The sequence below is a fragment of the Gymnodraco acuticeps genome, unplaced genomic scaffold (assembly GCF_902827175.1).
Source record: "Gymnodraco acuticeps unplaced genomic scaffold, fGymAcu1.1, whole genome shotgun sequence".
In the NCBI taxonomy this organism is placed as follows: domain Eukaryota; kingdom Metazoa; phylum Chordata; class Actinopteri; order Perciformes; family Bathydraconidae; genus Gymnodraco; species Gymnodraco acuticeps.
This window is the reverse complement of record NW_022990940.1, coordinates 1-24,813: the sequence shown is the minus strand read 5'-3', so window position 1 is coordinate 24,813 and position 24,813 is coordinate 1. Positions and strand designations below refer to the sequence as shown.

Below are 24,813 nucleotides of genomic sequence, written 5' to 3'. Positions count from 1 at the left end.
GAGGGTGATTATCAAGCAGACTCTGCAGGTAAAAATGTTTTGATTTACGTATTGAAGGGTTTGTTATTTTGCTTGAATTGTTTTGCTTCTCTTTAAAGTATACAAACTATTGAAAAAAAAAAAATATATATATATTATATTGGCCTTCAGGCTGGATGAGCCCAACACAAGTCGCCAGTCCCAAAGACTCGTCATGGAAGAGCATGTCGCCCTCACTGCAGTGTGGTTCGGGCAAGTTGAAGTTCAGAGCGGTGGAACCAGGAGCATCACAATTTGCGGTAGAACAAGGTAAATCAATAGCCATAATATCCTAAATGTAGACTTGATTTATCTCTACCAATGATATAAAACTGAACTTTTTTACCCCACAGGAAATGCACCTCCAATGCCTCTGTCACAGGTCCCGTCTACCTGTGGCTACAGCATGCAGAGGAACTCGCATGCACTTGAAATGTTGGTTCCCTATGATGGCTGCAACATGGTTCAAGAGGTAATGTGAAACTGATTTAAAGAGTGAGGAAGTGAGTTTAAAAAAACGATGGCTAGTGCTGTGAATTGTTATAGTCATGAATGGTGTAACGAGAGCCAAATCAAATGTTTAATCTGCATCATATTGGTCTCAAGCGAAAATGTGTTTTCAGCTTTTCAAATGCGAGTTGTTTTTTGCTTGCTTTCAGATGTAGTGATTAACTATGTTTTTTGGATGGGAACCGACATTCAAATATGTTGCATCATATTTAGAAAATATAGCATGAGATTAATCTTTTGCCTTGTACAGTCGGATTGTAAAATTGACAGGTCTGTGTGATTCCTTGCTGTTTCTAATTGTATGTTTTTCTCCCAAAGGGTGGAAGTTATGTACTCCCGATGCGTTGGCAAGGAATTCCAGTCTCTCTCTGGTGTTCCAAACCTGCCGCACCTCCTGCCGCAACTCCTGCTGCACCTCCTGCTTCCAAAACGAATTCCCCCCATTCCCCTGTACCTCGGATGCCTCAATACCCTCGGATGCCTCAATACCCTCGGATGCCTCAATACCCTCCGATGCCCGAGAAAACAACAGCAACAACCACACGGCCTATAACTGCAAAGGCGACTCAAATTCCTCAATACCCTCAGATTCCTCAATACCCTCAGATTCCTCAATACCCTCAGATGCCTCAAAACCCTAAGATGCCCGAGAAAACAACAGCAACGACCACACGGCCTATAACTGCAAAGGCGACTCAAATTCCTCAATACCCTAAGATGCCGGAGACAACAACAGCAACGACCACACGGCCTATAACTGCAAAGGCATCTCAAATTCCTCAATACCCTAAGATGCCGGAGACAACAACAGCAACGACCACACGGCCTATAACTGCAAAGGCATCTCAAATTCCTCAATACCCTCATATTCCTCAATACCCTCAGATGCCACAATACCCTCAGATGCCTCAATACCCTGAGATGCCTCAATACCCTGAGATTCCTCAACACCCTCAGATTCCTCAACACCCTCAGATTCCTCAACACCCTCAGATTCCTCAACACCCTCAGATTCCTGAATACCCTCAGATTCCTCAATACCCTCAGATGCCTCAACACCCTCAGATGCCTCAACACCCTCAGATGCCTCAATACCCTCAGATGCCTCAATACCCTCAGATGCCTCAATACCCTCAGATGCCTCAATACCCTCAGATGCCTCAATACCCTCAGATGCCTCAATACCCTGAGATTCCTGAATACCCTCAGATTCCTGAATACCCTCAGATTCCTGAATACCCTCAGATTCCTGAATACCCTCAGATTCCTGAATACCCTCAGATTCCTGAATACCCTCAGATGCTTCAATACCCTCAGATGCCTCAATACCCTCAGATGCCTCAATACCCTCAGATGCCTCAATACCCTCAGATGCCTCAATACCCTCAGGTTCCTCAATACCCTCAGGTTCCTCAATACCCTCAGATTCCTCAATACCCTCAATACCCTCAGGTTCCTCAATACCCTAAGATGCCCGAGAAAACAACAGCAACGACCACACGGCCTAAAACTGCAAAGGCGACTCAAATTCCTAAAATTCCTGCACTGCCTCAGATTCCTGAATACCCTCAGATGCCTCAATACCCTCAGATTCTTCAATACCCTCAGATTCTTCAATACCCTCAGATTCCTCAATACCCTCAGATTCCTCAATACCCTCAGATTCCTCAATACCCTCAGATTCCTCAATACCCTCAGATTCCTCAATACCCTCAGATTCCTGAATACCCTCAGATTCCTGAATACCCTCAGATTCCTGAATGCCCTCAGATGTCCGAGACAACGACAACACGGCCTAGAACTGCAAAGGTGACTACAATTCCTATATAATTAGCCGATGCCTGAATACCCTAAGATGCCGGAGACAACAGCAACGACCACAAAGCCTAAAACTGCAAAGGCGACTCAAATTCCTAAAATTCCTGCACTGCCTCAGATACCTCAAAACCCTCGGATGCCTCAAATACTCAGATGACTCAATACGCTCAAATGCCGTTTCCACAATATATGCCGATGTATCCTCCCTTAATCCTCTTTATCCTCCCAAATATCCAGCTACAAAGCCAAAACCTACTGCGGCGACAACACCAACTACAACTAAACCAAAGGCTACAAATCCCTCATTGCAGCTTCCACCATCTATGCCTTACTATCATCTTTACCCTATGATCCCTCCCTATCCCCAATATCCAGCCACTCAGCCGACAACCACTCCAACTACCACTGTGAAACCAGATCACCCCGCCCACTCCGGCACCCCGTCCTCCTTTTCATCCCCATGTTCACTTGCCATACCAATGCTGCCTCCTTTTCCTCCTCCACGCTACCTTACTTAAACAGTTGTAATAAAAGTTTTGAACAGAGATGCTTTCCAGTTTGTGCTTTTGTTAACCTTCAAGTACCCAAGAGACTCTTTATTCCAGGCTCTTCAAGAAGTCTCATTTGGTTTGTGACTGAGTGAACAGTCCATATTGAGAAAATGACATTTAATTTAAACAGAAAAATTGTGCTTAAACTTAAAGTGCACACTTTAAATTCCTACATTTATAAATGTAATTAATGTTTAGCATTTGAAGTGTTGTCATAGTGTGGCTTTGTGTCCACATGGTGGCATCATTGCTCAACCATTTCTTAGGTTTTGAATTGGAACATTTTGTGTTCACACTAGCTTTCCTTGTGTGAACAAGCTTTAAAATGGTTGTTTTTTGAAAACGTATTTCAGTCAAAGGTAAAGTTCCATCATGTCCTTTCCTAAAATAAGTAACATCTGCTGTGTGAGGGACGCTGGCTTCACTCATTACATACACCAACTCTGAAATGGAGCATTTACAACTTTGGGCAGTTCTGCAAAACATTGAACCTTCAGCATTTGTCTCTTTTTGGTTTTGTAAACTGGCGTAAGCATTACTAAATATTTGGTCAAACACTAGGTCATAAGTGTTCAAACTACACATGTAGATGTTATATTATAAAAGTAGCCTTTATACAACTAAAAATGACTTCACAGGTGAGATCCTTAACCATTCAAGTGAAATTTCAACAATGATAGAAGCAAAACCTTTTATCATACAGGGTGTCCTTAACACCTGTGTATTGTTTCTTTCAAATTATGGATCTAACCATGAAATGACATCTCTGGTCCAAGTCAGGCTGGGACACTGACCATCCCGTTACCGTCTGATTGACTTTCCTTGATGTGAAGAGATGTTGTCTTCTAAATAAGGGAAAGCATTATTATTAGGGCCGGGACTTTAACGCGTTAATTAAGATGAATTAATTACACAAAAATTAACGCATTTTAATCGCACTTATTTTTGCACCGCGGAACGTTTCTCACTGGATGAGTTTCAGGCGTACCGATTATACTGGAGCACCAACTAACGTTCATGACTTCAGACAACAACAAACCACAGTGAACAACAGTGGGAAATGTTGTTTTAAAAAACGGACGGATGGAAGCGTCGATAAGAGCACGGTTGTGTGCAAATTATGCAAAAAGGAATTCGCATATCACCGCAGCACATCAAGCCTCAAGTATCACCTCAATGCAAAACATATAGCAGCTAGCGTGGACGTTAGCCTATTTTATCGCGTTCACACCAAAAAGAGCCGGTACTAAAATTAGTTCACCCCACGAAAGTCCCTGCTAGAGAGCAGGGACTTTCGTACGGCTCTCTTGTGAGAAGAGAGCTATATGTCTGATTGGCTGGGCGGATTGCAAACCACGCCCGTAAAACTCCCAAAAAGTGTTGTGAAGCCGCCATTGTCGCCATATCCTCGCATTAGCATTATTAGCATTAGCCCAGCGCAGAAACGCAGAGAGACTAACTTATGGCAACACAAAATAAAACATGGGAGCGGTGGAGATGAGGAGGTGTCGGCGTTCTGGCGATTTACTCGGAAGGCTTCAGTAGAAGCTGCTGGGACTCCCAGCAGCTTCTACTGAAGCCAGTCCCCAACTCCGGGGACTTCCGGCCGGGGACTTTGGGCGGCAGTATACGCCGTGAAGTGGTTTGCGGCCTGCCAGTAAACCCAAAGCAGAAGAAGAAGAAGTGACGTCAGCGTCTTCATTTGCCTAATCCACCCCCAGGTTCAAAGAGTTCTCATGAACTAAGTTCTCATGAACCTTTGTGGGAAAAGTACTGCGGTGTGAATGCGCCTAATGGTATACTAAAATCCATGTGAAAAAAATTGCTTCTCACTGTTCTCAGGTCAAATATTTATATGTGATTAAAAATGCGATTAATTTCGATTAATTAATTACAAAGCCTCTAATTAATTAGATTCATTTTTTTAATCGAGTCCCGGCCCTAATTATTATACATATAATTGTGGGTCAATGTAGATTAACAAATCAAAATAGTCAGACTCTTCCCTTGCATTCATTGGTTTATTCGAAATCAAACCGTATGATACATTACACAAAATTATGAAGAACCAAGAATCGGGGGATATTTTTATTTGAACTCTGAAAGGACTTAATGGGCTTTGCATTCTCAAGCTTGTGCAAAGTTGTTTGTATACTTTTGAATACAACTTGTATACCGCTTCGTGAATAAAGATTTGGGGGAAATAATTAATTTCTCGTTTTTTTCCCCTTTCCTGTCAAGTTGGGGAAAATAACAATGGGGAATGTCTTCTATTAAGAATACTTGAGGTGAGAACATATTTTAAATACAATAGGTTAGCCATTGAGGATGTGTACACATTATTGGTATATTTCCATGTTTTCTTTCCATTCTCTTTGGCTGTTCTTGTTTTTTATCAACACAACTCTCTAATCTACATTTAAAGTATTGGAGCAATATAGAAAATATGTTTTTCTATTTTATAAGTGTCCTAATTACATCATATGAGTTGTATTTAGTCTACTGTTGTGTAAACATGATAGTAATTGTTAAGAAGCTTATCGTACAAATAATTTTATATTGAAAGATATTTTCCCTCTTAAGTAGGCTAAGTCAAAGAAAACCCTGAAATGTGAGCAGAGTTGTGTTACTTCTATGAAATGTTTGGCCATCAACAAGTATATTAGCCATTCCCAAATAAATACTGTATTGTTATGTCTCTATCATTCTTGTGACTTATTTTGCTTCAGCTGCTGCTGGTAGTCCCTAAAACCAACCAAGGTGTTTGCGAGACAGCGTATACAGAGGCTTTTTGTATTTGGAAGAACACTTTTTGTCATCTCTGTAGGTTGAACAGTTTGTATATCGAGCCTTCTCAGCGGTAGCCCCCAGGCTCTGGATCGACCTGCCCCCCCATGTCAAATTGTCGCCCACCCTCCAAACTTTGAAGTCTCGCCTAAAGACCCACCTCTTTTCCCTCGCTTTTGAGTCAGTCTGAGCTATGTTTTATCGATTTGTATGCTTTTATTATGTCCATAGCCTTTATGTACCGTGTATTCATTCCTATGTGTGCTTTTTATCCTTTTATCTTTTCTCATGTGTGCCTTTCATCTATTATTGTAATATTATATTTTATTATAATGTTATATTATTATAATGTTATGTTTGGTGTGAAGCACTTTTGTAAACCCTCTTTTTTTAATATGTGCTATACAAATAAAGTGGATTGGATTGGATTTGTAATAGTTGGTATGCCTTTGAAACCAACCGTGCTAGTGAACTGCGAGCGCCGGAACCTCACAGCGGCGGAGAAACTGGAGCAATTACACCAATAGCGCCTCTTAAGCGCATAAAGGTGCGCCGCCTTTGCGCTTCAATGCCATGCGATCTACCCACACTACCTTTGCGATCGACGTATTGGGCACCCCCGATCTACAAGATCAATATACAGGGCTTACTTTGTAGACGTTAGACAAGTCTTAACGAGGCCCACCTGTTGCAAGCTAATTGAACACAGGTGCAAGCATTAGCTGAGGCTGCACCTGCCTTGTTGATTGGCTGCCTGGTGGTAATAAGTGCCAGTATTAAAAGCCCTGTCTCATGCTTCATTGCCAAGTGCTCTCCACCTGCAGTGAGTTTGATTTCCGCGTGTCTGCACGCTCACAGTGATCTCCCGAGACGGTTCAGTGCAACGTTAGCAGGAAGAGTAAGTGAAAATACGATTGGCTTCATTCCGCGGCGGGGCTTCAACCGACAGCATAACAACGGGATACGGCCCGGAGCACGCCGTTTGGGCTCCTCCCACCCGGTGCTGTGATCTGGTGCGGCGAGTGTTCTGATGGCAACAGCGGCTGGAGTGAACAGGACTGCTGAGGTGCCGAAAATGGAAGGAGGAAGGGCAAGTGATAAAGCGAACGAAGGGAAGGACAACGACAAAGAAGAACAAGGCAAGAAAGCGGGAGAGGAAGGAAAAGAGGGGCAGAGGGAGAAAGCAAGGTACAGTGTGGAATTAACTGTGGAAGTAGTAGTGGAAGGTGCACTGTCTATGATGGACATGCTAAAAGGGATACAGAAACAGTGCGGGACAGTGGATGGATGTAGAGTGACGGGGGAACAATATGAAGTGACGATGAGGACAATCCTGGGGAAAATGAAACTAATGGAGGGGCTGAGAGTGAACGGAGTCGCGGTACATGCAAAAAACATCATGAGCACTGATGTGACCGTCTCGTTCCTGCATCTGCCAGTGTACTTGCTGGATAAAACGTTACTAAATAGGCTTGAGGAGTGGGGAGTTAAGCCCATCTCGGACATTAAAAAAAAGAGTGTGGCCAGACTCGGACATTGCAGACGGCACCAGGTTCCTTAGAGTGAGATTCAACAATAAGGTCCGCTCCCTGCCGTACTCCACGAAGTTCGACACGGTGAAGGGTGCGGAATACTTCCGGGTCCTGCACAATGGCCAGGTTCCAGTGTGCAGGTTATGCATAAAGCCGGGTCATATCTTTAGAGAATGCCCAGACTTTAAGTGCCACAGGTGTAATGAGCAAGGGCATTATGCCAAGGAGTGCAGGTATGGAGCTGAGAGAGCGGAGAGAGAGAGGAAAGAGAGAAAGGAGGAAGATGACAAGGAGGGAGAAGAGGAGGAAAACGACGAGGAGGAAAACGACGAGGAGGAAAACGACAAGGAGGAAAACGACAAGGAGGAAGACGAGGAGGAAGACGAGGAGGAAGACGACGAGGCAGAGGGGGCAAAGAAAAGACTCCATGATGAGATAAGCAGCGAAGATGAAGGTCCAGTGGTGGACGACATCTCGGGGGCTTCGGTGATGGAGGAGAAATCACCAAAGGTGGGAAAAGCAAAAAAAGTGCCAGGAAGGGCGGCGGAGGCGCCGACGGAAGCAGCAGAGGTGCCGAAGGGAGCAGCAGAGGTGCCGACGGGAGCAGTAGAGGTGCCGAAGGGAGCAGCGGCGGGGGAAAGAAGGTTCGGGGTCCTGTAGAGGTGGAAGACGCCTCGGAGGCTTCCGGAATGGAGGAGGGAGAGCTGTCGGAGGACCCTGGGGGCAGCAAGGTCTTCGGGAGCCCAAACGAGAAGCAGAAGGGCCAGGGCAAGAGGAGAAGCAGGTGCGAGGAGGAGAAGAAGACCTCAGCGGAGAACGCCGGGCTGATTGCTAGACGCAAAGCGGACAAGGCGAGGGAGGTGGAGAAAAGGAGAGCGGGTTCGAAAGAGGGGGAGCTCGGGAAAGAAACAAGGAAAAGGTAATGATGCAAAGGACGTGTATAATAATAACATTCCTTTTGATGGCAACGATCGGAAACGGTCTAAAAAGTAAGCTCAGAAGAAGCCGGGCGCTAAGTCTGTGTGAGGCCAGCATTATATGTCTGCAGGAAACACATTGGGATGGGGAGAGTGTGGATGAGGTTACAAGGGAGTGGAAGGGAGAAGTGTTTGCAAATAATGGGAGTGAGCATGCTAGAGGGGTGGCGATACTAATCAATTCGGGGGATGTGAAGAATGTAAGGAAGGTTGAGGATGATGGTGAAGGGAGGATGATTGGGGTGCAGTCGACAAAAAGTGGAGAGACCATGGCAGAAATGTATGTGGGGGAAGGGGATGCTCGTGTTAAAATGGAGAAAGTCAACACGAGGGTGATTTACAAAATGCTGAGGGGTGGTAAAATAAGAAGACCTGCTTCTGAGCGTGTGTGGGGAAATGTTTGTGAAAAGTTTGATGGGCGGAAGGTATGGGGTAATTTAAGGGTGAAATGGAACAGCATTGAATGTGAGCATTTTGATTTTATGTTTCGTCACAATAGGGTGTACAACAATTTGATCAAAAGCAGGTTTAATATCACGGTGAAGAAAGAGTGTGATGTGTGTAAGGTAATGGTGGAAACGTGTATGCATGAATTTTTTGAATGTGGAGAACTGAAGGTGTATTTTGAACGGTTGAAAGGGCTAATTGAAAAGTGTTGGGGGGATAGAATATTAAAAACGTTGGAATGGAATGAGTTGTGGCTGTTTGGGGTGAGGGGGGGGAGTGAAAGGTCCCAATGTGAATCTCTGTAACTATGTGCTGAGCCATGCCCGGTATGCTGTAAAACTTAGAGACTTGGCCCATAATGGGAACAGAAAGGTAGACGCATGGGACGTATTTAAGAGGATTTTAAGCAAGGACGTTCAGATGGCATATGTGTACCTAGAAAAGGACGCTTTTCTGGAGAGCTTTGTGGATGGGTGCACTCTGGTGGAGGTTGGTGACAATGACAGACTGGTGTTTAAGTATGACAGTGTTGGAAAACATGTGTAGGGTGAAACGTGAAAAACGTAAAGTATGTTTTATATAAATGATTGCCGGTTTGCTGTGTTTTGTTTCTCGTATTCTGTTTTTGTATTATCATTTACTATGATGTTCAAGTAAGATCCAATGGTTTTTTGGCAATCTTTTTTTTGGCTAATTGCATTCAGTTTATTTCTTTTATTTTGTCATGTTATGCATGACTATTATGTTTGATTGTTTTAAATGCAGGGCCACCGTGAAACCACATGTGCAAATTGTAAATATTGAATTATGAATTTTCTAATAAAAAAAGACAAAAAAAAAAAAAAAGTGAGTTTGATTTTACAGAATGGGAATCCTATGAGCACCTATCACAGCTGTATTGGTTGTCACAGCACCTGCTGATGCTCAAATAGTTGCGGCAAAGAAAGTTATCTCATCTCCTCACATTACCAGCAGTCATGTGCAACAGGATGATACGCAAGAGAAAAGGCACTGGTGTTTACCTGGCTGCAGCTGTTATTCTGACGTGTTATTTTGCGCAAACTATAGACTGTTATCGTCTGAAGAAAACAGAAAGACGAGAAGGGAGAAAAGATGCCGATACAACAAATGGGTTCCAAGAGGGGACAATTGTTTTCGGGAGAGCTTTTGAAAAAGGGTCAGGACTTGATTTTCAAGTCACAGGCGGGACCAAGAAGTCATCCTCAAACGCTTATGTGGAGGATGAGGGTGATTATCAAGCAGACTCTGCAGGTAAAAATGTTTTTGATTTACGTATTGAAGGGTTTGTTATTTTGCTTGAATTGTTTTGCTTCTCTTTAAAGTATACAAACTATTGAGAAAAAAAAAAAAAATTATATTGGCCTTCAGGCTGGATGAGCCCAACACAAGTCGCCAGTCCCAAAGACTCGTCATGGAAGAGCATGTCGCCCTCACTGCAGTGTGGTTCGGGCAAGTTGAAGTTCAGAGCGGTGGAACCAGGAGCATCACAATTTGCGGTAGAACAAGGTAAATCAATAGCCATAATATCCTAAATGTAGACTTGATTTATCTCTACCAATGATATAAAACTGAACTTTTTTACCCCACAGGAAATGCACCTCCAATGCCTCTGTCACAGGTCCCGTCTACCTGTGGCTACAGCATGCAGAGGAACTCGCATGCACTTGAAATGTTGGTTCCCTATGATGGTTGCAACATGGTTCAAGAGGTAATGTGAAACTGATTTAAAGAGTGAGGAAGTGAGTTTAAAAAACGATGGCTAGTGCTGTGAATTGTTATAGTTATGAATGGTGTAACGAGAGCCAAATCAAATGTTTAATCTGCATCATATTGGTCTCAAGCGAAAATGTGTTTTCAGCTTTTTAAATGTGAGTTGTTTTTTGCTTGTTTTCAAATGTACTGATTAACTACGTTTTTTGGATGGGGACCGACATTCAAAAATGTTGCATCATGATGATCTATTTAGAAAATATAGTATGAGATTAATCTTTTGCCTTGTACAGTCGGATTGTAACATTGACAGGTCTGTGTGATTCCTTGCTGTTTCTAATTGTATGTTTTTCTCCCAAAGGGTGTAAGTTATGTACTCCCGATGCGTTGGCAAGGAATTCCAGTCTCTCTCTGGTGTTCCAAACCTGCCGCAACTCCTGCTGCAACTCCTGCTTCCAAAACGAATTCCCCCCATTCCCCTGTTCCTCGGATGCCTCAATACCCTCGGATGCCTCAATACTCTCGGATGCCCGAGAAAACAACAGCAACAACCACATGGCCTATAACTGCAAAGGCGACTCAAATTCCTCAATACCCTCAGATTCCTCAATACCCTCAGATGCCTCAATACCCTCAGATGCCTCAAAACCCTCAGATGCCTCAAAACCCTCAGATGCCTCAAAACCCTAAGATGCCGGAGACAACAACAGCAACAACCACATGGCCTATAACTGCAAAGGCGACTCAAATTCCTCAATACCCTCAGATTCCTCAATACCCTCAGATGCCTCAATACCCTCAGATGCCTCAAAACCCTCAGATGCCTCAAAACCCTAAGATGCCGGAGACAACAACAGCAACGACCACACGGCCTATAACTGCAAAGGCAACTCAAATTCCTCAATACCCTAAGATGCCGGAGACAACAACAGCAACGACCACACGGCCTATAACTGCAAAGGCAACTCAGATTCCTCAATACCCTCAGATACCTCAATACCCTCAGATTCTTGAATACCCTCAGATTCCTGAATACCCTCAGATTCCTGAATACCCTCAGATGCCTCAATACCCTCAGATGCCTCAATACCCTCAGATGCCTCAATACCCTCAGATGCCTCAATACCCTAAGATGCCCGAGAAAACAACAGCAACGACCACACGGCCTATAACTGCAAAGGCGACTCAAATTCCTAAAATTCCTGCACTGCCTCAGATTCCTGAATACCCTCAGATTCTTGAATACTCTCAGATTCCTGAATACCCTCAGATTCCTGAATACCCTCAGATTCCTGAATACCCTCAGATTCCTGAATACCCTCAGATTCCTCAATACCCTCAGATTCCTCAATACCCTCAGATTCCTCAATACCCTCAGATGCCTCAATACCCTCAGATGCCTCAATACCCTCAGATGCCTCAATACCCTCAGATTCCTGAATGCCCTCAGATTCCTGAATGCCCTCAGATGCCTCAAAACCCTAAGATGTCCGAGACAACGACCACACGGCCTACAACTGCAAAGGTGACTACAATTCCTATATAATTATCCGATGCCTGAATACCCTAAGATGCCGGAGACAACAACAGCAACGACCACAAAGCCTAAAACTGCAAAGGCGACTCAAATTCCTAAAATTCCTGCACTGCCTCGGATGACTCAATACGCTCAGATGCCGTTTCCACAATATATGCCGATGTATCCTCCCTTAATCCTCTTTATCCTCCCAAATATCCAGCTACAAAGCCAAAACCTACTGCGGCGACAACACCAACTACAACTAAACCAAAGGCTACAAATCCCTCATTGCAGCTTCCACCATCTATGCCTTACTATCATCTTTACCCATATGATTCCTCCCTATCCCCAATATCCAGCCACTCAGCCGACAACCACTCCAACTACCACTGTGAAACCAGATCACCCGCCCACTCCGGCACCCCGTCCTCCTTTTCATCCCCATGTTCACTTGCCATACCAATGCTGCCTCCTTTTCCTCCTCCATGCTACCTTACTTAAACAGTTCTAATAAAAGTTTTGAACAGAGACGCTTTCCAGTTTGTGCTTTTGTTAACCTTCAAGTACCCAAGAGACTCTTTATTCCAGGCTCTTCAAGAAGTCTCATTTGGTTTGTGAATGAGTGAACAGTCCATATTGAGAAAATGACATTTAATTTAAACAGGAAAATTGTGCTTAAACTTAAAGTGCACACTTTAAATTCCTACATTTATAAATGTAATTAATGTTTAGCATTTGAAGTGTTGTCATAGTGTGGCTTTGTGTCCACATGGTGGCATCATTGCTCACCATTTCTTAGGTTTTGAATTGGAACATTTTGTGTTCACACTAGCTTTCCTTGTGTGAACAATGGTTGTTTTTTTGAAAACGTATTTCAGTCAAAGGTAAAGTTCCATCATGTCCTTTCCTAAAATAAGTAACATCTGCTGTGTGAGGGACGCTGGCTTCACTCATTACATACACCAACTCTGAAATGGAGCATTTACAACTTTGGGCAGTTCTGCAAAAACATTGAACCTTAAGCATTTGTCTCTTTTTGGTTTTGTAAACTGGAGTAAGCAATACTAAATATTTGGTCAAACACTAGGTCATAAGTGTTCAAACTACACATGTAGGCCTACAGTTGCAAGAAAAAGTATGTGAACCCTTTGGAATTACCTGGATTTCTGCATAAATTGGTCTGAGGAAGCCACGGCTGTCCACGTTTGAAGTTTGCAAAAGAGCACCTGGATGTTCCACAGCACTACTGGCAAAATATTCTGTGGACAGATGAAACCAAAGTTGAGTTGTTTGGAAGGAACACACAACGTTATGTGTGGAGAAAAAAAGGCACAGCACACCAACATCAAAACCTCATCCCAACTGTGAAGTATGGTGGAGGGAGCATCATGGTTTGGGGGCTGCTTTGCTGCCTCAGGGCCTGGACAGATTGCCATCATCGACGGAAAAATGAATTCTCAAGTTTATCAAGACATTTTGCTGGAGAACTTAAGGCCATCTGTCCACCAATTGAAGCTCAACAGAAGATGGGTGATGCAACAGGACAACGACCCAAAGCACAGAAGTAAATCAACAACAGAATGGCTTCAACAGAAGAAAATACGCCTTCTGGAGTGGACCAGTCAGAGTCCTGACCTCAACCCAATTGAGATGCTGTGGCATGACCTCAAGAGAGCGATTCACACCAGACATCCCAAGAATATTGCTGAACTGAAAATAGTTTTGTAAAGAGGAATGGTCCAAAATTCCTCCTGACCGTTGTGCAGGTCTGATATGCAACTATAGGAAACGTTTGGTTGAGGTTATTGCTGCCAAAGGAGGGTCAACCAGTTATTAAATCCAAGGGTTCACATACGTTTTCCACCCTGCACTGTGAATGTTTACATGGTGTGTTCAATAAAAACATGAAAACATATTGTTTGTGTGGTTTTAGCTTAAGCAGACTGTGTTTGTCTATTGTTGTGACTTAGATGAAGATCAGAACACATTTTATGACCAATTTATGCAGAAATCCAGGTAGTTCCAAAGGGTTCACATACTTTTTCTTGCAACTGTAGATGTTATATTATAAAAGTAGCCTTCATACAACTAAAAATGACTTCACAGGTGAGATCCTTAACCATTCAAGTGAAATTTAAACAATGATAGAAGCAAAACCTTTTATCATACAGGGTGTCCTTAACACCTGTGTATTGTTTCTTTCAAATTATGGATCTAACCATGAAACGACATCTCTGGTCCAAGTCAGGCTGGGACACTGACCATCCCGTTACCGTCTGATTGACTTTCCTTGATGTGAAGATAAATATGTTGTCTTTTAAATAAGGGAAAGCATTGTTATACATATAATTGTGGGTCAATGTAGATTAACAAATCAAAATAGTCAGACTCTACCCTTGCATTCATTGGTTTATCGAAATCAAACCGTATGATACATTACACAAAATTATGAAGAACCAAGAATCGGGGGATATTTTTATTTGAACTCTGAAAGGACTTAATGGGCTTTGCATTCTCAAGCTTGTGCAAAGTTGTTTGTATACTTTTGAATACAACTTGTATACCGCTTCGTGAATAAAGATTTGGGGGAAATAATTAATTTCTCGTTTTTTCCCCTTTCCTGTCAAGTTGGGGAAAATAACAATGGGGAATGTCTTCTATTAAGAATACTTGAGGTGAGAACATCTTTTAAATACAATAGGTTAGCCATTGAGGATGTGTACACATTCTTGGTATATTTCCATGTTTTCTTTCCATTCTCTTTGGCTGTTCTTGTGTTTTATCAACACAACCCTCTAATCTACATTTAAAGTATTGGAGCAATATAGAAAATATGTTTTTCTATTTTATAAGTGTCCTAATTACATCATATGAGTTGTATTTAGTCTACTGTTGTGTAAACATGATAGTAATTGTTAAGAAGCTTATCGTAAAAATAATTTTATATTGAAAGATATTTCCCTCTTAAGTAGGCTAAGTCAAAGAAAACCCTGAAATGTGAGCAGAGTTGTGTTACTTCTATGAAATGTTTGGCCATCAACAAGTATATTAGCCATTCCCAAATAAATACTGTATTGTTATGTCTCTATCATTCTTGTGACTTAATTTTGCTTCAGCTGCTGCTGGTAGTCCCTAAAACCAACCAAGGTGTTTGCGAGACAGCGTATACAGAGGCTTTTTGTATTTGGAAGAACACTTTTTGTCATCTATGTAGGTTGAACAGTTTGTATATCGAGCCTTCTCAGCGGTAGCCCCCAGGCTCTGGATCGACCTGCCACCCCATGTCAAATTGTCGCCCACCCTCCAAACTTTGAAGTCTCGCCTAAAGACCCACCTCTTTTCCCTCGCTTTTGAGTCAGTCTGAGCTATGTTTTATCGATTTGTATGCTTTTATTATGTCCATAGCCTTTATGTACCGTGTATTAATTCTTATGTGTGCTTTTTATCCTTTTATCTTTTCTCATGTGTGCCTTTCATCTATTATTGTAATATTATATTTTATTATAATGTTATATTATTATAATGTTATGTTTGGTGTGAAGCACTTTTGTAAACCCTATTTTTTTAATATGTGCGATACAAATAAAGTGGATTGGATTGGATTTGTAATAGTTGGTATGCCTTTGAAACCAACGGTGCTAGTGAACTGCGAGCGCCGGAACCTGACAGCGGCGGAGAAACTGGAGCGATTACACCAATAGCGCCTCTTAAGTGCATAAACGTGCGCCGTATTTGCGCTTCAATGCCATGCGATCTACCCACACTACCTTTGCGATCGACGTATTGGGCACCCCCGATCTACAAGATCAATATACAGGGCTTACTTTGTAGACGTTAGACAAGTCTTAACGAGGCCCACCTGTTGCAAGCTAATTGAACACAGGTGCAAGCATTAGCTGAGGCTGCACCTGCCTTGTTGATTGGCTGCCTGGTGGTAATATGTGCCAGTATTAAAAGCCCTGTCTCATGCTTCATTGCCAAGTGCTCTCTACCCGCAGTGAGTTTCATTTTACAGAATGGGAATCCTATGAGCACCTATCACAGCTGTATTGGTTGTCACAGCACCTGCTGATGCTCAAATAGTTGCGGCAAAGAAAGTTATCTCATCTCCTCACATTACCAGCAGTCATGTGCAACAGGATGATACGCAAGAGAAAAGGCACTGGTGTTTACCTGGCTGCAGCTGTTATTCTGACGTGTTATTTTGCGCAAACTATAGACTGTTATCGTCTGAAGAAAACAGAAAGACGAGAAGGGAGAAAAGATGCCGATACAACAAATGGGTTCCAAGAGGGGACAATTGTTTTCGGGAGAGCTTTTGAAAAAGGGTCAGGATTTGATTTTCAAGTCACAGGCGGGACCAAGAAGTCATCCCCAAACGCTTATGTGGAGGATGAGGGTGATTATCAAAGCAGACTCTGCAGGTAAAATGTTTTGATTTACGTATTGAAGGGTTTGTTATTTTGCTTGAATTGTTTTGCTTCTCTTTAAAGTATACAAACTATTGAAAAAAAAATAAATATATATTATATTGGCCTTCAGGCTGGATGAGCCCAACACAAGTCGCCAGTCCCAAAGACTCGTCATGGAAGAGCATGTCGCCCTCACTGCAGTGTGGTTCGGGCAAATTGAAGTTCAGAGCGGTGGAACCAGGAGCATCACAATTTGCGGTAGAACAAGGTAAATCAATAGCCATAATATCCTAAATGTAGACTTGATTTATCTCTACCAATGATATAAAACTGAACTTTTTTACCCCACAGGAAATGCACCTCCAATGCCTCTGTCACAGGTCCCGTCTACCTGTGGCTACAGCATGCAGAGGAACTCGCATGCACTTGAAATGTTGGTTCCCTATGATGGCTGCAACATGGTTCAAGAGGTAATGTGAAACTGATTTAAAGAGTGAGGAAGTGAGTTTAAAAAAACGATGGCTAGTGCTGTGAATTGTTATAGTCATGAATGGTGTAACGAGAGCCAAATCAAATGTTTAATCTGCATCATATTGGTCTCAAGCGAAAATGTGTTTTCAGCTGTTCAAATGCGAGTTGTTTTTTGCTTGCTTTCAGATGTAGTGATTAACTATGTTTTTTGGATGGGAACCGACATTCAAATATGTTGCATCATATTTAGAAAATATAGCATGAGATTAATCTTTTGCCTTGTACAGTCGGATTGTAAAATTGACAGGTCTGTGTGATTCCTTGCTGTTTCTAATTGTATGTTTTTCTCCCAAAGGGTGGAAGTTATGTACTCCCGATGCGTTGGCAAGGAATTCCAGTCTCTCTCTGGTGTTCCAAACCTGCCGCACCTCCTGCCGCAACTCCTGCTGCACCTCCTGCTTCCAAAACGAATTCCCCCCATTCCCCTGTACCTCGGATGCCTCAATACCCTCGGATGCCTCAATACCCTCGGATGCCTCAATACCCTCAGATGCCCGAGAAAACAACAGCAACAACCACACGGCCTATAACTGCAAAGGCGACTCAAATTCCTCAATACCCTCAGATTCCTCAATACCCTCAGATTCCTCAATACCCTCAGATGCCTCAAAACCCTAAGATGCCAGAGAAAACAACAGCAACGACCACACGGCCTATAACTGCAAAGGCGACTCAAATTCCTCAATACCCTAAGATGCCGGAGACAACAACAGCAACGACCACACGGCCTATAACTGCAAAGGCATCTCAAATTCCTCAATACCCTAAGATGCCGGAGACAACAACAGCAACGACCACACGGCCTATAACTGCAAAGGCATCTCAAATTCCTCAATACCCTAAGATGCCGGAGACAACAACAGCAACGACCACACGGCCTATAACTGCAAAGGCATCTCAAATTCCTCAATACCCTCAGATTCCTGAATACCCTCAGATTCCTGAATACCCTCAGATTCCTGAATACCCTCAGATTCCTGAATACCCTCAGATTCCTCAACACCCTCAGATGCCTCAACACCCTCAGATGCCTGAATACCCTCAGATGCCTGAATACCCTCAGATGCCTGAATACCCTCAGATGCCTCAATACCCTCAGATGCCTCAATACCCTCAGATGCCTCAATACCCTGAGATGCCTCAATACCCTGAGATGCCTCAATACCCTCAGATGCCTCAATACCCTGAGATTCCTGAATACCCTGAGATTCCTGAATACCCTCAGATGCCTCAATACCCTCAGAGGCCTCAATACCCTCAGAGGCCTCAATACCCTCAGATGCCTCAATACCCTCAGATGCCTCAATACCCTGAGATGCCTCAATACCCTCAATACCCTCAGGTTCCTCAATACCCTCAGATTCCTCAATACCCTCAATACCCTCAGGTTCCTCAATACCCTAAGATGCCCGAGAAAACAACAGCAACGACCACACGGCCTAAAACTGCAAAGGCGACTCAAATTCCTAAAATTCCTGCACTGCCTCAGATTCCTGAATACCCTCAGATGCCTCAATACCCTCAGATTCTTCAATACCCTCAGATTCTTCAATACCCTCAGATTCTTCAATACCCTCAGAATCCTCAATACCCTCAGATTCCTCAATACCCTCAGATTCCTCAATACCCTCAGATTCCTCAATACCCTCAGATTCCTCAATACCCTCAGATTCCTCAATACCCTCAGATTCCTCAATACCCTCAGATTCCTGAATACCCTCAGATTCCTGAATGCCCTCAGATGCCTCAAAACCCTAAGATGTCCGAGACAACGACCACACGGCCTAGAACTGCAAAGGTGACTACAATTCCTATATAATTAGCCGATGCCTGAATACCCTAAGATGCCGGAGACAACAACAGCAACGACCACAAAGCCTAAAACTGCAAAGGCGACTCAAATTCCTAAAATTCCTGCACTGCCTCATGTACCTCAAAACCCTCGGATGCCTCAAATACTCAGATGACTCAATACGCTCAAATGCCGTTTCCACAATATATGCCGATGTATCCTCCCTTAATCCTCTTTATCCTCCCAAATATCCAGCTACAAAGCCAAAACCTACTGCGGCGACAACACCAACTACAACTAAACCAAAGGCTACAAATCCCTCATTGCAGCTTCCACCATCTATGCCTTACTATCATCTTTACCCTATGATCCCTCCCTATCCCCAATATCCAGCCACTCAGCCGACAACCACTCCAACTACCACTGTGAAACCAGATCACCCGCCCACTCCGGCACCCCGTCCTCCTTTTCATCCCCATGTTCACTTGCCATACCAATGCTGCCTCCTTTTCCTCCTCCACGCTACCTTACTTAAACAGTTGTAATAAAAGTTTTGAACAGAGACGCTTTCCAGTTTGTGCTTTTGTTAACCTTCAAGTACCCAAGAGACTCTTTATTCCAGGCTCTTCAAGAAGTCTCATTTGGTTTGTGAATGAGTGAACAGTCCATATTGAGAAAATGACATTTAATTTAACAGAAAAATTGTGCTTAAACTTAAAGTGCACACTTTAAAATTCCTACATTTATAAATGTAATTAATGTTTAGCATTTGAAGTGTTGTCATAGTGTGGCTTTGTGTCCACATGGTGGCATCATTGCTCAACCATTTCTTAGGTTTTGAATTGGAACATTTTGTGTTCACACTAGCTTTCCTTGTGTGAACAATGGTTGTTTTTTTGAAAACGTATTTCAGTCAAAGGTAAAGTTCCATCATGTCCTTTCCTAAAATAAGTAACATCTGCTGTGTGAGGGACGCTGGCTTCACTCATTACATACACCAACTCTGAAATGGAGCATTTACAACTTTGGGCAGTTCTGCAAAACATTGAACCTTCAGCATTTGTCTCTTTTTGGTTTTGTAAACTGGCGTAAGCATTACTAAATATTTGGTCAAACACTAGGTCATAAGTGTTCAAACTACACATGTAGATGTTATATTATAAAAGTAGCCTTTATACAACTAAAAATGACTTTACAGGTGAGATCCTTAACCATTCAAGTGAAATTTCAACAATGATAGAAGCAAAACCTTTTATCATACAGGGTGTCCTTAACACCTGTGTATTGTTTCTTTCAAATTATGGATCTAACCATGAAATGACATCTCTGGTCCAAGTCAGGCTGGGACACTGACCATCCCGTTACCGTCTGATTGACTTTCCTTGATGTGAAGAGATGTTGTCTTCTAAATAAGGGAAAGCATTATTATTAGGGCCGGGACTTTAACGCGTTAATTAAGATGAATTAATTACACAAAAATTAACGCATTTTAATCGCACTTATTTTTGCACCGCGGAACGTTTCTCACTGGATGAGTTTCAGGCGTACCGATTATACTGGAGCACCAACTAACGTTCATGACTTCAGACAACAACAAACCACAGTGAACAACAGTGGGAAATGTTGTTTTAAAAAACGGACGGATGGAAGCGTCGATAAGAGCACGGTTGTGTGCAAATTATGCAAAAAGGAATTCGCATATCACCGCAGCACATCAAGCCTCAAGTATCACCTCAATGCAAAACATATAGCAGCTAGCGTGGACGTTAGCCTCTTTTATCGCGTTCACACCAAAAAGAGCCGGTACTAAAATTAGTTCACCCCACGAAAGTCCCTGCTAGAGAGCAGGGACTTTCGTACGGCTCTCTTGTGAGAAGAGAGCTATATGTCTGATTGGCTGGGCGGATTGCAAACCACGCCCCGTAAAACTCCCAAAAAGTGTTGTGAAGCCGCCATTGTCGCCATATCCTCGCATTAGCATTATTAGCATTAGCCCAGCGCAGAAACGCAGAGAGACTAACTTATGGCAACACAAAATAAAACATGGGAGCGGTGGAGATGAGGAGGTGTCGGCGTTCTGGCGATTTACTCGGAAGGCTTCAGTAGAAGCCAGTCCCCAACTCCGGGGACTTCCGGCCGGGGACTTTGGGCGGCAGTATACGCCGTGAAGTGGTTTGCGGCCTGCCAGTAAACCCAAAGCAGAAGAAGAAGAAGTGACGTCAGCGTCTTCATTTGCCTAATCCACCCCCAGGTTCAAAGAGTTCTCATGAACTAAGTTCTCATGAACCTTTGTGGGAAAAGTACTGCGGTGTGAATGCGCCTAATGATATACTAAAATCCATGTGAAAAAAATTGCTTCTCACTGTTCTCAGGTCAAATATTTATATGTGATTAAAAATGCGATTAATTTCGATTAATTAATTACAAAGCCTCTAATTAATTAGATTAATTTTTTTAATCGAGTCCCGGCCCTAATTATTATACATATAATTGTGGGTCAATGTAGATTAACAAATCAAAATAGTCAGACTCTTCCCTTGCATTCATTGGTTTATCGAAATCAAACCGTATGATACATTACACAAAATTATGAAGAACCAAGAATCGGGGGATATTTTTATTTGAACTCTGAAAGGACTTAATGGGCTTTGCATTCTCAAGCTTGTGCAAAGTTGTTTGTATACTTTTGAATACAACTTGTATACCGCTTCGTGAATAAAGATTTGGGGGAAATAATTAATTTCTCGTTTTTTCCACTTTCCTGTCAAGTTGGGGAAAATAACAATGGGGAATGTCTTCTATTAAGAATACTTGAGGTGAGAACATATTTTAAATACAATAGGTTAGCCATTGAGGATGTGTACACATTATTGGTATATTTCCATGTTTTCTTTCCATTCTCTTTGGCTGTTCTTGTTTTTTATCAACACAACTCTCTAATCTACATTTAAAGTATTGGAGCAATATAGAAAATATGTTTTTCTATTTTATAAGTGTCCTAATTACATCATATGAGTTGTATTTAGTCTACTGTTGTGTAAACATGATAGTAATTGTTAAGAAGCTTATCGTACAAATAATTTTATATTGAAGATATTTCCCTCTTAAGTAGGCTAAGTCAAAGAAAACCCTGAAATGTGAGCAGAGTTGTGTTACTTCTATGAAATGTTTGGCCATCAACAAGTATATTAGCCATTCCCAAATAAATACTGTATTGTTATGTCTCTATCATTCTTGTGACTTTATTTTGCTTCAGCTGCTGCTGGTAGTCCCTAAAACCAACCAAGGTGTTTGCGAGACAGCGTATACAGAGGCTTTTTGTATTTGGAAGAACACTTTTTGTCATCTCTGTAGGTTGAACAGTTTGTATATCGAGCCTTCTCAGCGGTAGCCCCCAGGCTCTGGATCGACCTGCCCCCCATGTCAAATTGTCGCCCCACCCTCCAAACTTTGAAGTCTCGCCTAAAGACCCACCTCTTTTCCCTCGCTTTTGAGTCAGTCTGAGCTATGTTTTTATCGATTTGTATGCTTTTATTATGTCCATAGCCTTTATGTACCGTGTATTCATTCCTATGTGTGCTTTTTATCCTTTTATCTTTTCTCATGTGTGCCTTTCATCTATTATTGTAATATATATTTTATTATAATGTTATATTATTATAATGTTATGTTTGGTGTGAAGCACTTTTGTAAACCCTCTTTTTTTAATATGTGCTATACAAATAAAGGTGGATTGGATTGGATTTGTAATAGTTGGTATGCCTTTGAAACCAACCGTGCTAGTGAACTGCGAGCGCCGGAACCTCACAGCGGCGGAGAAACTGGAGCAATTACACCAATAGCGCCTCTTAAGCGCATAAAGGTGCGCCGCCTTTGCGCTTCAATGCCATGCGATCTACCCACACTACCTTTGCGATCGACGTATTGGGCACCCCCGATCTACAAGATCAATATACAGGGCTTACTTTGTAGACGTTAGACAAGTCTTAACGAGGCCCACCTGTTGCAAGCTAATTGAACACAGGTGCAAGCATAGCTGAGGCTGCACCTGCCTTGTTGATTGGCTGCCTGGTGGTAATAAGTGCCAGTATTAAAAGCCCTGTCTCATGCTTCATTGCCAAGTGCTCTCCACCTGCAGTGAGTTTGATTTTACAGAATGGGAATCCTATGAGCACCTATCACAGCTGTATTGGTTGTCACAGCACCTGCTGATGCTCAAATAGTTGCGGCAAAGAAAGTTATCTCATCTCCTACATTACCAGCAGTCATGTGCAACAGGATGATACGCAAGAGAAAAGGCACTGGTGTTTACCTGGCTGCAGCTGTTATTCTGACGTGTTTTTGCGCAAACTATAGACTGTTATCGTCTGAAGAAAACAGAAAGACGAGAAGGGAGAAAAGATGCCGATACAACAAATGGGTTCCAAGAGGGGACAATTGTTTTCGGGAGAGCTTTTGAAAAGGGTCAGGATTTTGATTTACGTATTGAAGGGTTTGTTATTTTGCTTGAATTGTTTTGCTCTCTTTAAAGTATACAAACTATTGAAAAAAAATAAATATATTTATATTGGCCTTCAGGCTGGATGAGCCCAACACAAGTCGCCAGTCCCAAAGACTCGCATGGAAGAGCATGTCGCCCTCACTGCAGTGTGGTTCGGCAAGTTGAAGTTTCAGAGCGGTGGAACCAGAGCATCACAATTTGCGGTAGAACAAGGTAATCAATAGCCATAATATCCTAAATGTAGACTTGATTTATCTCTACCAATGATATAAAACTGAACTTTTTTACCCCACAGGAAATGCACCTCCAATGCCTCTGTCACAGGTCCCGTCTACCTGTGGCTACAGCATGCAGAGGAACTCGCATGCACTTGAAATGTTGGTTCCCTATGATGGCTGCAACATGGTTCAAGAGGTAATGTGAAACTGATTTAAAGAGTGAGGAGTGAGTTTAAAAAAACGATGGCTAGTGCTGTGAATTGTTATAGTCATGAATGGTGTAACGAGAGCCAAATCAAATTTAATCTGCATCATATTGGTCTCAGCGAAATGTGTTTTCAGCTTTTCAAATGAGTTGTTTTTTGCTTGCTTTCAGATGTAGTGATTAACTATGTTTTTGGATGGGAACCGACATTCAAATATGTTGCATCATATTTTAGAAAATATAGCTGAGATTAATCTTTTGCCTTGTACAGTGGATTGTAAAATTGACAGGTCTGTGTGATTCCTTGCTGTTTCTAATTGTATGTGTTTCTCCCAAAGGGTGGAAGTTATGTACTCCCGATGCGTTGGCAAGGAATTCCAGTCTCTCTCTGGTGTTCCAACCCTGCCGCACCTCCTGCCTCACCTCCTGCAGCACCTCCTGCTTCCAAAACGACTTTCCCCCATTCCCTTGTACCTCAGATGCCTGGATACCCTCCGATGCCTGGATACCCTCCGATGCCTCAATACCCTCAGATGCCCGAGAAAACAACAGCAACAACCACACGGCCTATAACTGCAAGGGCGACTCAAATTCCTCAATACCCCAGATTCCTCAATACCCTCAGATTCCTCAATACCCTCAGATTCCTCAAAACCTCAGATGCCTCAAAACCCTAAGATGCCCGAGAAAACAACAGCAAACGACCACACGGCCTATAACTGCAAGGACTCAAATTCCTCAATACCCTAAGATGCCGGAGACAACAACAGCAACGACCCACACGGCCTATAACTGCAAAGGCATCTCAAATTCCTCAAACCCTAAGATGCCGGAGACAACAACAGACGACCACACGGCCTAACTGCAAAGGCATCTCAATTCCTCAATACCCTAAGATGCCGGAGACAACAACAGCAACGACCACACGGCCTATAACTGCAAAGGCACTCAAATTCCTCAATACCCTAATATGCCAGAGACAACAACAGCAAGACCACACGGCCTGAATGCAAAGGCACTCAATTCCTCAATACCCTCATATTCCTCAATACCCTCAGATGCCTCAATACCTGAGATGCTCAATACCCTGAGATGCCTCAATACCCTGAGATTCCTCAATACAACCCTCAGATTCCTCAATACCCTCAGATTCCTCAATACCCTCAGATTCCTGAATACCTCAGATTCCTGAATACCCTCAGATTCCTCAATACCCTCAGATGCCTCAAACACCCTCAGATTCCTCAACGCCCTCAGATTCCTG

The 24,813-nt window shown here is 42.7% G+C and overlaps 2 protein-coding genes and 1 long non-coding RNA gene across 3 annotated transcripts; all 3 read left to right on the top strand.

Annotated features, from left to right (window-relative positions):
• Nucleotides 1–6,759: 6,759 nt before the first annotated feature.
• On the top strand, nucleotides 6,760–7,876 carry ptmab (prothymosin alpha b). The gene is made up of 2 exons (XM_034234451.1): nucleotides 6,760–6,910; nucleotides 7,212–7,876. The coding sequence occupies exons 1-2, from the start codon at nucleotides 6,760–6,762 to the stop codon at nucleotides 7,874–7,876; spliced, it is 816 nt and encodes a 271-aa protein (XP_034090342.1).
• Nucleotides 7,877–9,492: 1,616 nt separating this feature from the next.
• LOC117558333 (altered inheritance of mitochondria protein 3-like) lies at nucleotides 9,493–12,156 on the top strand. The gene is made up of 7 exons (XM_034234448.1): nucleotides 9,493–9,912; nucleotides 10,030–10,167; nucleotides 10,251–10,369; nucleotides 10,991–11,110; nucleotides 11,156–11,257; nucleotides 11,786–11,859; nucleotides 12,111–12,156. The coding sequence occupies exons 1-7, from the start codon at nucleotides 9,618–9,620 to the stop codon at nucleotides 12,154–12,156; spliced, it is 894 nt and encodes a 297-aa protein (XP_034090339.1). The 5' UTR covers nucleotides 9,493–9,617.
• An 11,156-nt stretch (nucleotides 12,157–23,312) lies between these two features.
• On the top strand, nucleotides 23,313–24,021 carry LOC117558359. The gene is made up of 3 exons (XR_004570826.1): nucleotides 23,313–23,339; nucleotides 23,422–23,540; nucleotides 23,888–24,021. It is a non-coding gene; the product is annotated as an uncharacterized LOC117558359 (long non-coding RNA).
• Nucleotides 24,022–24,813: the final 792 nt, after the last annotated feature.